At 31.0% G+C, this 13,089-nt stretch overlaps 1 protein-coding gene across 1 annotated transcript; it reads left to right on the forward strand.

Moving 5' to 3' along the window:
• Positions 1–498: 498 nt before the first annotated feature.
• Positions 499–9,247, forward strand: LOC143069194 (uncharacterized). Its single transcript, XM_076243708.1, has 3 exons — positions 499–1,507; positions 4,422–4,659; positions 7,668–9,247. The coding sequence occupies exons 1-3, from the start codon at positions 504–506 to the stop codon at positions 7,860–7,862; spliced, it is 1,437 nt and encodes a 478-aa protein (XP_076099823.1). The 5' UTR covers positions 499–503; the 3' UTR covers positions 7,863–9,247.
• Positions 9,248–13,089: the final 3,842 nt, after the last annotated feature.

Consider the following 13,089-nt stretch of genomic DNA (forward strand, 5'->3'; position numbering starts at 1 on the left):
ATGTTATAATGAGAATGAAATGCTTCTTTTTATAATTGTATATGTATGTAAAAAGCATTGATCGTGCGCACGTTTTATATATAAAGTGCTTCTGAGAGCATAACTTTTCGTCTTTTTGTTAACGATTGAGCAAATAAACTGTACATGTCTGACAATGTACAAATATTGTTTTTATTCTTCAAAATACACCCGGCACTTTAAGTTTTAAATTAGTTGTTTAAATCCAAATCATTATCTCTGGTTTTGTTTTTAATTGACATAGTTTAAACACGAATCGCGAAGACTCCAAAATAAATGTTACTCAAACAGAAATACCCACACTATCGCTTACTCAACATGGAAGCGGAGTAACAGGACATTGTATTTGTAAGCAACCAAATATTTGTTGAACTGTTATTTGTACAATAGTTGGCTGAATGTTGGATGAAAATTAGAAAACTGAAGCCACTTTAAATTTCTGAAAATAATTCTTTCCTTTCCAGCTTCGGACAGCTCTTCACAACATGGCAGAGGAGAAGTGTAGAGAAGTTGGTACTGAGATGTTTAAGCATCTTCATAGCAAAGACGCATTTTCTAAGATGTTTAAATGGACTGAAGAAGATTTACCTCGGGGCGACAACATAGATGAAATTAGAAAACAGATAGATTCGCGAATTAGAGACCAGGTTTCAGCTGAAATAAAGACCAAAATGAAAAGTATCGAAATAGAAGGTCTATCAGATTTTGTACAAGAACTATTCGAGTGGCAGCAGTTGGCTATAGGAAAGGAGTGTGGAGAACTTGACCGGGTATTTCAAGGCGAAACAGATATTACATTTACGTTCGCTGAACACAAAATAGAAGCTATGTTTAGTCTAACCGACAGGCCCTTTACAATCGAGGAAAAAGCTGCGTTGGTTGTCAGTTCACCTGTATGGATACCAGCAGTATTACTAGTTGGAGCTGTCGTCGGAATCATCGTTACCCCTGTTTGGGCTGGCAAGACCTTGAAAAATAAAATGGAAAACAAAAACAAAGTTGAAGAATATAATAAAAATAGGATCAAATATGCAAATGAAAAAGCTGAAAAGTATCTAAAGAAAATAACATTTGATAATTTGATGTCTCAGATACAAAATGGTATTTTGAAGAATATAAAAGATAGAATAGATATCTATTTCAGTGATGTCATTCCAAAGAGAATTGCAGCTGGCGAATTGCTCATTAAAAATATCGAACGAGATATTCGACCTCCTTGTGAGATCCGCAAGCAGTGCCATCGAGTAGAGAACGAAATTATGCCGATTTATGGACGTTTGGTTCTGGCATATTCAGACCTTTTTGACGAAATTTTTTTTCCAGCTGATGATGTAAGCGATTCACTGACAGGATCGAGAAATCCAATCCACCTTTGCCAAGCTCAACTAAAACTTGATGACCAATGGGTACCTGTTCGTTTTTCTACAATTACGTGTAAACCTGATGACAAAGATAAATGTGCTGAACTTGCTGAAATATATCTTCTGAGGTAACATAGTTTGATTAGGTTTCTCTATACCTTAATCATATCAAATTTATTCTGATAATATTCCAGGGCCGTACTTTCTAAATAAATACAAATAGAATTTCTGGATTTTCGAAATATGAAACGGGTTCTTTCACATGCATTGAAAACCAACCATTGAAACTTTAACAAAATAAATCTCTTAATTAACAAATCAAATTTTATCAACTCCTGTACAAACAGTAGACCAAGCCTAAATTACGCCTTGAATAAATTCTTCCAATGTGATCGTGATTGGTTTTATTGTATTTAATAGACCAGTTGCCAAGTTTATACTGATACTATTTCATGTATAAAGAGTACGGTATTCTATTTGCGTATCGCTTTCTCACTGATGAATACCCACATTTCTTTATTCATATAATAAAGTGAGATGAAAATAAATAAGCTAATAAAAGTATTTTTTACTTGAATGAAAACGTTGACAACATTCAGTACTGCACTATATTAAAACAAATAAAAACAATTGAGTTGTGAATTTCATATCTTTTGGTTTATTTCATTTTATTTCTGTTTAAGTGAATGGATAATATTATAATTTTTTTTTTCCTTTTTAACAGGTTTAAAATATATACTTGTAACAACAAGGCAAAATATGATCTTACAGAATTACATCAGTAGGAATCTGATTATAAACTTTACCAAAAATTTATTGCATTCAAACTAATGATTTATTCAAACCCATTCGATTCGATTTTTTTATGCTGTGATTTCGAAATATACAAAATATCATTTAAAGAGTTTCTGAATTAAATTTATTTTATTGTCAATGTTAATTGAATACAGTTTTGGTAAAATTGAGAGGAAAAAATGATAGTTTTCAGTTTTGATCCAAAAAATATGTGAAATTAAAATGATAAGTTTTTATTCCGTTTTCTTGCTACATAATTTATCAATTATTTTTGTTAACTGATTTAAATACAACGCCGTCGCAGTAATTACAATTTATAAGAAGAACGAAATTAACATTGCATGTACATTGATTGTTGTGAAAATATAATTCGGCTTTCAATGAAGTTCTGATAATATAGGATGAAATAAACTATGCAGTTAACAGTTATTCAATCATTTCATACTGTACAGATGAATAAGTTTTTAACCACGTTCAGTCAAAGGGCAGACAATAACCAACAGATTATGGTAGATTAACTGTATATTACCATCTTTGAATGTAAAATAGCAAGACATAATCGGTCTAGTTCTTTGCTTAAATCTGCAAATTTTTTAGAAGAGTAGCAATTAATGTGCGAGATGTTTATTTTAACATAGAATTATAGGAAATTTATTACATTATTGAGAATGTTTTAACAAAATTAATACTAAATGCTTGTGTTTCTTCGAATCAGTTGTCCAACATAGTCATTTAAGGAAAGATAACACGCACAGTAAACAATTTAAATTTCAATCTCTATAACACCATTTTTTTCTTTTCATTTTCTAAAAGCATAAAACCTATCCTTTCATATTTTATTTCCTTTTATTGGCAATTTTGAACAAGACTCTTTATGAAGCTTTAAAAGCACGGTGACTCATAGTTTTTATTATATTTTTGAAAAAAAAGCATGATAAAATTTATGTTTTGAAAAGATATAACAAAATTCTATCAGAGGAAGTCTATACCGATGCATTTAAAGATACATATATACCTTTACTTTTCGACAACGTGCTCTACTGGATGTCCTTCTATTTTTGAAATCAACTAATCTAGACACGCTTTTAGTTATTCTTTTTAACTTTGTAGTATGAATTTTAAAAGAAGATAGTTTCAATGTTCGTTCTTATCAAAATAGTTACGCGCTTCAATCATTTGCGAGTACATCAAGTGGTAAAAGAAATATTGATTGCTGATCATAAAGTGGTCACGCATTGACTTTCACGATCAAAATAATGCGTTGCCTGATCTTTCACGATCACGTTTGATGAAAAGTCAACAAAATTCAAGGTTTTCATAAACAGATGAACGTTTTCAATGAAGAGCATACTTTTATTTTACTGTTCTATCGGAGACACCAAATATTAAGTTTCAAATGATATATTTGAATATGCCCATTATAGGTACAAAAAACGTGCCAGTCATATGTGTTTTATATGAATCCCATAGACATGTATTGCCCCTTTTGTGTTTTCTCATGAAGTACTGCATATTTTGTTTATCTTGTTGCACGGTGATGTTGAATCATTTTGACAGACATATTTGTTTGTTCAGATTTGTTCCACGTTTTGAAAATTTAGCGATTTTTTTCAAATATTTTGAAGTAGAATTACATTCGCTATCCCATACAAGAGCTTTCGCGATCCTATCACGGTGCTTAACCACCGTTAGCTATTCTTTCAAAATAATTTCTCTCGATTTACCGAATGGCACCCGTGTTGTTATTGTTATTAAAAATACAAGATGATAGAAAATGATTTGCGCAAAATGATCTGCCTTCACACAATTACACACTAACATTGATTTTAAATTTTGTTTTTCTAGGTTTTAATTTAAAAACTGTTATCCATATGCAGAATAGAAGTGCGAATGTAACAAAAATTCTAAATTCCGAGAAAATTTCAAAACGGAAAGATCTAATCAAGTGTCAAAATCCACAGCTCAAATACATCAAACGAATGAACAACAACTGTCATATTCCTGACTCGGTACAACCTTTTTTCTTATGTAGAAAAAGGGTGGATTAAACCTAGTTTCAAAGCTAGCTAAACCTGTCACTTGTATGAATCCACATATGGTTATGCATAGCTCCCTCATAAATAGGAATTATATATTCAAGTTATTTTACTAGCATCAGGACTTCATTTGATGTACCATAACTAGTGTATTTTAATAAACGAGAATGAATATTGTAGATACTAAACTTTTTTTCAATATTCATTTCAGAAAATTACGACACCAGAATATAGTGGCCCTTTATGGTTTTTCAGTTGTTGATGAAAGTCCTGGAAAAAGTTTTCGTGTTTTTACAGAATGGTGCGATAAGAAACTTGAAGATGAAATATTGTGTAAAGAACTTACATGGCGATGTCGACAGAGATACCTTGTGGATGCCTTAAGTGGTATTGAATACTTGCATCAAACAGGATTTGTTCATAAGAACATCAGATTGAGCAATATCTTGGTAAATATCTAAATATATATATAATGCTGCTTGTCAAGAGAGACATACACATATCAGACTTATAATTTTGTTAGCCATGCATATATAAGAGCAAAATAAGTGATGCTTGACTCAAAACGGTTGAAAGGCCAAATCAAATACGATTGAATGCCTAGGGAATTACCCCTTTCCCTGTAAGGCATTTAAGACCTTGACTTATCGAAACGACACTATCAAGTTCAAATAGATACTGCATTTTAATAAACCAATGGTCATACACATGCCATGTTGAACTCAAATGAAATATAGTTGGTCAAATATTTAAGTTTGAAGATAATTTGTCTTTTTTTTTGGTAATGTGGTATGTTTCCAAAAGTCACGTAAAAAAAATGTGGAAAAATACGAAATCCTTGGACCAAAAGTCGAGTGGAGACGTAGTGTTGCGCTTATAGGGTAAGGTGTTGGTGTAAACACAATGCCTCAAGCCTGTTGAAGACAGACAAGTTATCATATTGGTATTCATAGAGGAAATATGTGCTATATGCCTAGAAATATGGATGTCCGTAACTTTCCGTAAAAACTGATTAAGGGAAAATTCACTGAATTACCAATGATAACGTGATGTGGCGCACCATGGACCCAACTCGAAAAAGTGGGGGCGATATGGCACACTCATTCGTTTAAATACAAACATAAATATTTCATTGGTTTTCTTTTTGAAATTAAAGTTGAGTTAAGTTTCATTTAATATTGGAAATCCACGCGATCTTTCTGCATTGGGTTATGAGGATACCCCTGCACCACTGGCATCGTTACGAATTCATCAAAATATAACCCACTCCTTAGTCTGTAATTCTCCATTAAAATATACATGTTCCTTCATTTAAACGAATCATATTTTGTTACATCTATTTCAATTTTGCCCAAAACTTCAGGATATTTTAGTGTTTTTTGTCTCTTTTACGATTAAATCTTTGAAATGACTATGATTTTTAGCGCATTTCAAGTTTGTGATTGCGCTGATACACTAAAATTTACATTTTAACTAATGTACAAGTAGGAACTATTATTTTAATACTATTTTTCAAAAACTCACTGCACCTTTATTGAAAATAATCATAATCCTCCCATAATAACCATTTTCAATGCACTTTTTTTTTAAACATTCCCTAGAACATGTAGAATTCGAAGAAAAAAAGGTTTTATAAAAAAATCCCATGGCAGTAAGAGGCTACTTGACTATTATAAACTGATAATGATAAAAGTTTGATGCACATCAAATCAAATTTAGCTTCACCGGTAAGCTGTACCGGTCTGAAAGGGAAAGAGTTAAAGAAAAAAAAATATTTACATAGTATCGATTTCAATCATTCGGAACTTGAACTGCCGGGGAGTTTAAGTATTTGTGTAAAAGTAAAATCACAAAAATACTGAATTCAAAACGAAAAGTCCCTAATCAAATGGGAAAATTAAATGATAAAACACATCAAACAAATGGACCAAAAACTGTCATATTCCTGACTTGGTACAGACATTTTCAAATGTAGAAAATGGTGGATTGAATCTTGTTTTATAGCGTTAAACGTCTCACTTGTATGACAGTCGCATCAAATTCCGTTATTTTTGCAACGATGTGTGAACAAAACAGACATACTCGGTAAAAGCACTACCCTTTTTATGACATCTGTATTGAATAAACATATATGGGCGTATCGTATGAATTGAATATGTAATCTCCTGATAATTGCACAGATATTATGTTACTGGAATGGTTTTTGCATTTTTGATTTCTAATTTGTCATACATTTCGGCTTTCCAATATCTTGCATTCATTTGAAATCCAACGATGAGTTTTATTTAGACGTTATACTCGCGTATATGATACAAAAAAAATAATAATCTTGGTATCTTGGATAAGTATTTACTGGATAGATATAAGAAGATGCGGTATGAGTTCCAATAAGACAACTCTCCATTCAAGTCACAATTTATAAAAGTAAACCATTATAGGTCAAAGTACGGTCTTCAACACGGAGCCTTGGCTTACACCGAACAGCAAGCTATAAAAGGCCCCAAAATAACTAGCATAAAATATTAAAACGTGAAAACCAGCGGTCTTATCTATATAAAAAACGAGAAAACTTATGAACCACATCAACACACGACATCTTCTGAATATAAGATTCCTGATGACGTGAAATTGATAATAGAAAAGGATTTGGCATTGGAAAAACTGAAATCACGTTACGTAGACCCATAGTTTTAAATTTCTGTGTCATTTTGTCTCTTGTGGAGAGTTTCCTCATTGGCAATCATACCACATCTTCTTTTATATATATATATGCTAAACAAATGCAGTAAAAAACCATTGCATTAATATCATGTTGATCGTTTGACATTATATAATCTTAATTGTACTGAGCAAGTGTTAAGATAGGAACAATGATCCATGGAGAAAACCAAGTAAGAAAAACTGGATAAATTTAACAAATAATGCCCCAAGTAATACAACATACCTTTTTTTGTGTAAATAACATAATAACAAAATAAACAAATATATCGAAAATAAGAATAATTTAATGATTGTATAATCTTTGTTTAGTTTGTTTGTTTGTTTAGTTTTCATTTTGTTTAACTAATGAAAACCTAGTTATGAACAACTGAATACTTTAATTCGTTACTTGATGTTTGATATTTTCGGAAATACCGCGAAATAAAATACGTCATGCGAATTCATCAGCAATACGAAATCCGCTAAAATAAGTAAATAGTATTTGTAACATTTGTTTACTTAACTAAAAAAAAAAGGCATCATTTATACGGGAGATTTACTCTTCTGAGATTTGACTGAAAAGGCACAACATGCTAATTGAGAATAACGTCATTTGTGGAAGCAACTGTAGATCGCAATTTTTTGTCTTTGAAATATAGCACTTTTTTCATACTCTTTACTCATCTTTTGTCTTTTGATTTGTTTAAAAATATAAACGTATAAAATCAGAATAAAAAAATGTAAAATCTATTTAAAGATTAAAGGAAAGGATGCGAAGTTATCGAGCTGTGGAATCACTGAAGAAGTCGCTCGTGGTACTATAGAAGGAATACCTATCGTCAGAGCACCAGAGGTTTACTTGGAGTCATACTGTGGATGTGAATCTGATATGTTCCAATTTGGTGTTGTAATTTGGGAAGCATGGTATCGTAAACGTGCATTTTGTGATTAAAAATGGACCGGAGGAACTACATATGACGACTTCATAGGCTCTATAATGCGAGGGGACCGACCTATGTTTTTAGACCCTTTCCCTCAAATGCTTCTGTTGAATGTGATAGAAACTTGCTGGGATTCAGATCCTAATATACGGCCGTCAGCTGTAAAGGTTCTCAGCGACCTTAGAAAGATTATCAATCTGGAAGCTCCAGATGAAGATTAAGTGACAGCCTTTGTATGAATCATGCATTTACAAAAAAATCAAGACGTGGCCGGAAAAAACAACCATACAGACTTAACGGTTCTATTTTGAATTCACCCTCATCCTGAGTAAGAAATGTAAAGTCCGTAAGGTCTTTTATTTCTTCGTGTCTGGTATTCGAGAATTCTGTAAAAGCATTTGCTTAGAATGATTGTGAAATACGCAGTTAGATCCTCTTAATTATTAATATTTAGTGCATGAGTTAACTCTTTGATATTAGAAGAGTTTGGAACATACTTTTTAAGATAATTTATTTGTTAGTTGTTTAAACTCTTGATTTTCAGTTTCAGTGTTTTATCTAAATTAAGATACATCTTTTCAATGATTGAAAAGGAAATACAAATGTAATGTTAGCCATGTAGTTGAGAGGGAAAATAAAGAACTGAAGAAGGCCAATGGCCGAAACGTCTCAAAAAATTGGTTTATTAATACAATTAGATTAAGATAGTTAAAAAATATAACCATAAAAATAAAGTGTATAAGGCTTAACTGAGTGTTAATATAAAGCATTAAAAAATTCAAAAAGAAGTGCAAATATTCCTTTAACTAGAAAATCATTACTGTTTCGATTATAATACATCATTTAATGAAAATGGTACTGTCATAATTCTGCACAATATTATCAATAAGCAGATAATAATATTGTCAATAAACATAATTTACCTTACAATAATTCTGATGCTGATACCTAATTTGGTGCCATGTTGGCTTGTCAAATTCAATTGATATTGTTTTAATATACAAAATCTACTTAAAGATAGCAGCCTTTGATTTATTACATGATGAACACATTTGTTCTGGTTAGACTTGTAAATGACACTGGAATCAAGTAAGTTGGAATGCCACACTTTCAAAGTTACACAGACAAAATCAAAAGGTAAAACCTAAGTTCAGACAGATTATTTTAGTGATATATATTTTTTTAATTCAGTGTTGATATACTAGTACTTTTTTTTCTACTTTTCCCTTGACGAGTTATTTTGGTTTTCTTTCTAAAATATTGTTTACTTTATAGTAGTTATTTTTATTGAATGTTTTGCATGTTTTATAAATTTAATATTGCATATGTTTAAAACATTTTAGTTTACATTTTACTATGCATTCAATATTTTTAATAGATCAAATACTTTCAATCAGTCTTTCAATCAATATGTTGTGTCCTAGGAATAAATGAAGGTCTATTACAAATTCACCCTTTTGGCTTTTCTCATTGTTGAGTTGTAGACCTTTCAGCATAAAGCAATATAATTGTTTGGTTAAGTTATTTCCCTTTGTACAGAAATTGTGTAATAAATACGTATATATAGATAGATAGTCTATCAAAGATTGTATATAATCAATTGATATTTATTTTGTTTAGTCATGTTAGTTTTGAAGGTAGAAGTCACAGTTAGTATGTGGTATTTTATTTTTGTTGTGTGTGTTAATGTTTTAAATTTGTATTTGATCCTGTTTGGGGTCAATATTTGCAAATACTATTTTCATAAAATTATAATCTTTTTTTCATTTAAGGATATATTTCAGTATATAACATTGTGAAGATAAAGTTGTTGGCATTGATAGATAATTTGTAGATCTATATTAGTTTGTGAAAAATAAAATAAAAAAATATAAGGAACTATCAATTATATATATAAAGTTTAAATACACTAAGTGTTTTAATATTTTTCACCTTTTATCCAGATAACAAAACATCTGTTAATATCAATCTATATTGTATATGGTATTTAACTTTAATATACATATAAACATGTGCTACACAGCTACTTTTGCATAGGTACTATTTCTGTACTAAAACAATGCAGTACTGGAAATTTACATTTTATATTTAGTACTATTTCTTTACTTTAAAACTATTGTAATATTTAGGTACTTGTATTGTACAGTACTTGATTTGTACTAAATATTTTGGTACTGAATATTAAAAGTAGATTTCCAGTACTACAAATTTTTAGTACAGAAATAGTACCAATGCAAAAGTAGCTGTGTATAAAGGCTCAAATAAGTGAAAGTGAGCCCAGTAATGTCATATTTTTGTCGAATAGCTAATATTTTTTCAATATCAATATAATCTCATCAATTTATCGGACTGTTGGGTTTTTTTTTGTGTGTTTTTCATGATAGATATAGTTATTTTTGTCCAGCCTGCAAAACGTTTTGCGAGAAAGCGAGTAAAAGCGAGGCATCGATAAAGCCGCTGTCAACATTTCGTTTCAGACTGTGATAATTTTTTATAGTCATCAATATCTTTTGCAAACCCATTGGAAATTAATGAAATTTGTACAGAACTTTGTGAATCATTTTGCAATTTGATTCGGGACTTTCCGATTTGAATCTTTCTTGGAGTTCAGTACTTTTGTAATTTTTACTTTTCAAATAATTGTATCCAGAACGAAATTTTGTAAATATTTTTTTTGATTTTTCTGTATTGAACTGAGTTCTTTTTTAGATTTTCATACAGTAAACTTTCAGTCTAAGTCTGAAGTTAATGTTTTTCAGTCATCAATAACTCAAACATTCGTTGAAATTTATGAAATTTTAGTATTACCAAAAGACAGTATCCAGAGCCATATTCTGAAAATATTTTCAGTTGGCTGATAAATTGACTTTTTCAAAAGGTATTTAAGTACATGGAGTCTGGGGATAAAGTTTGTCCCACAACAAATACTTCGTCAGACCTTCGTAGAGTCGTCTGAAACTATGTCTCAAGCAATGTATTTTTCTGAAAGAATGGACTTCGACATTCTGGGATGAAAGTTTTTGATATAATGAATTTGTAACCTTGCGAAACTTTGACAGTAGCCAACATTCAAGACCAAGAGAGATTGTCCAATGGAAATTTGTGATTTTTTTTAAATTCTGTATTTTACTGAAAAATAGACGCACTTTTACACTGACAGCAGTAATCGCCGGCGAGAACCATTATTCCATGGAACCTCTAATGCACATTTTACCAAAGTTTATCAGAAGAGGTCTTAATTAAAACTGCTAAACTGTAAAACTGTAGTTTTATTCAGGAATTAAGGAAAATTAAGTTTAAAAAAAACACATGCCGAACAAGAAACACCTTAATAAGGTTTAATTGCCTCAGTATATGTGTGTTTTTAAGGTAAAAGAAAATCTTTTTAACAGTTAATATTTAAAAAAGTAGAGGTTATTTGGTCAAGTATGGTTCAGACTGGTCGAGTATTATTTCGACCAGTATGGTTTAGACTGAAAAAATAGGTCGAGTACAGATCGAGAATGGAAGATGTGGTATGAGTGTCAATGAGACAACTCTCCATCCAAGTCATAATAAATAAAAGAAAATAATTATAATTCAAGGTTCGGTGTTCAACACGGAGCTTTGGCTCACACCGAACAGCAAGCTATAAAGGGCCCCAAAGATACTAGAGTTAATCCATTCAAACGAGAAAACCAACGGCCTAATCGATATAAAAAAACGAGAAACGAGAATCACTTATGAACCACATCAACAACTTCTGAACATCAAATTCCTGACTTAGTACAGGTGCAAACAATTGCATCGGGATTAAACGTTTTAATGGTACCAAACCGTCTCCATTATCTGAAATAATAGTGTAACATCACAAGCTAGAAAGACACACTATAAAATATCAATTGGAATGGATTAACTCAATCAAAAAAACGTGGTAACACAGATTAACATACACTGAACGATTAAAAGTGATCTATGATAGAATGTGAATACAAAGTTAACAAGATTAAGGGATGAATATTTAAAGTAAAAGTATTATACCGTATTTGTGAAATGCAAAACAGTTTCAGAAAAACATCAACTTTGAAAAAACAAGAATGTGTCCCAAGTACAAAAATGACCCATCCGCACTATTATTTTCAATGTTAAGTGGGCCGTGAAAATGGGATAAAATCCATAATTTGGCATTAAAATCAGAACGATCATATCATAGGGAACATGTTTACTAAGTTTCAAGTCGATCGGACTTCAACTTCATCGAAAACTACCTCGACCAAAAACTTTAACCAAAACTTTAACTAAAACTTTAACTTGAAACGGGACAGACGGACGGACGAACAGCAAACAGACGAACGAACAGACGGACACACAGACCAGAAAACATAATGCCCATAAATGGGGCATAAAAATACGTCATATTATACACAGTCGAGTCTGGTTAAGAGTGGGTTTGATTCATGACAAATATAATTCAGACCAATTCAGACTGGTAGAGTAAAAAAACAGTACAGTCTAGTATATATACTATGCCATTTCATACTGTAACTAGTTCATAGTGTTTGCTTATGATAAAATTTATTTTTTTAGATGTACATAATTATAATAAATAATCCAGAAATGACTATTGTAAATTATTGATTGTGCAGACCCATATCAATTATTTATTTCTCATTGGCTATGACAATTCTTTGAACAATCTAGATAAAATATAATCAATGTTTGCGAAAAAAACTAAAATAAAAAAACTACACTCCGAGGAAAAATTGAAACGGAAGGTCCCTAATCAAATGGCAAAATAAAAAGTTCAAACACATCAAACGAATGGATAATATTTGTCATATTCCTTACTTGGTATGGTAATTTTCTTATGTAATAAGGAGTGGATTAAACCTGGTTTTATAGCTTGCTATAACCTCTCACTTGTAAGACAGTCGCATCAAATTCAATTATATTCACAACGATGTGTGAACAAAACAAACAGACATAATAGGTAAAAATGTCAAAAATAGGGGAACAGCAGTCAAAATTGTGTTATAACCTTAATCACTATACAAACAAACAAATATGGTACAAAGAAGCACAAAAAGGCATATAGACAAAGCACATTAACAAAAAATCACAGTAGCACAATAACACATTACTGGATGTATTAGTACAGAGCCACGTCATCTGTATCAAAGAAACACAAAAAAGCATGTAGACAAAAAGTAAAATTACAAAAATACCGAGCTCAGAGGAAAATCCAATCGGAAAGTCCAT

Source organism: Mytilus galloprovincialis, chromosome 3 (assembly GCF_965363235.1).
Source record: "Mytilus galloprovincialis chromosome 3, xbMytGall1.hap1.1, whole genome shotgun sequence".
Taxonomy (NCBI): Eukaryota; Metazoa; Mollusca; class Bivalvia; order Mytilida; family Mytilidae; genus Mytilus; species Mytilus galloprovincialis.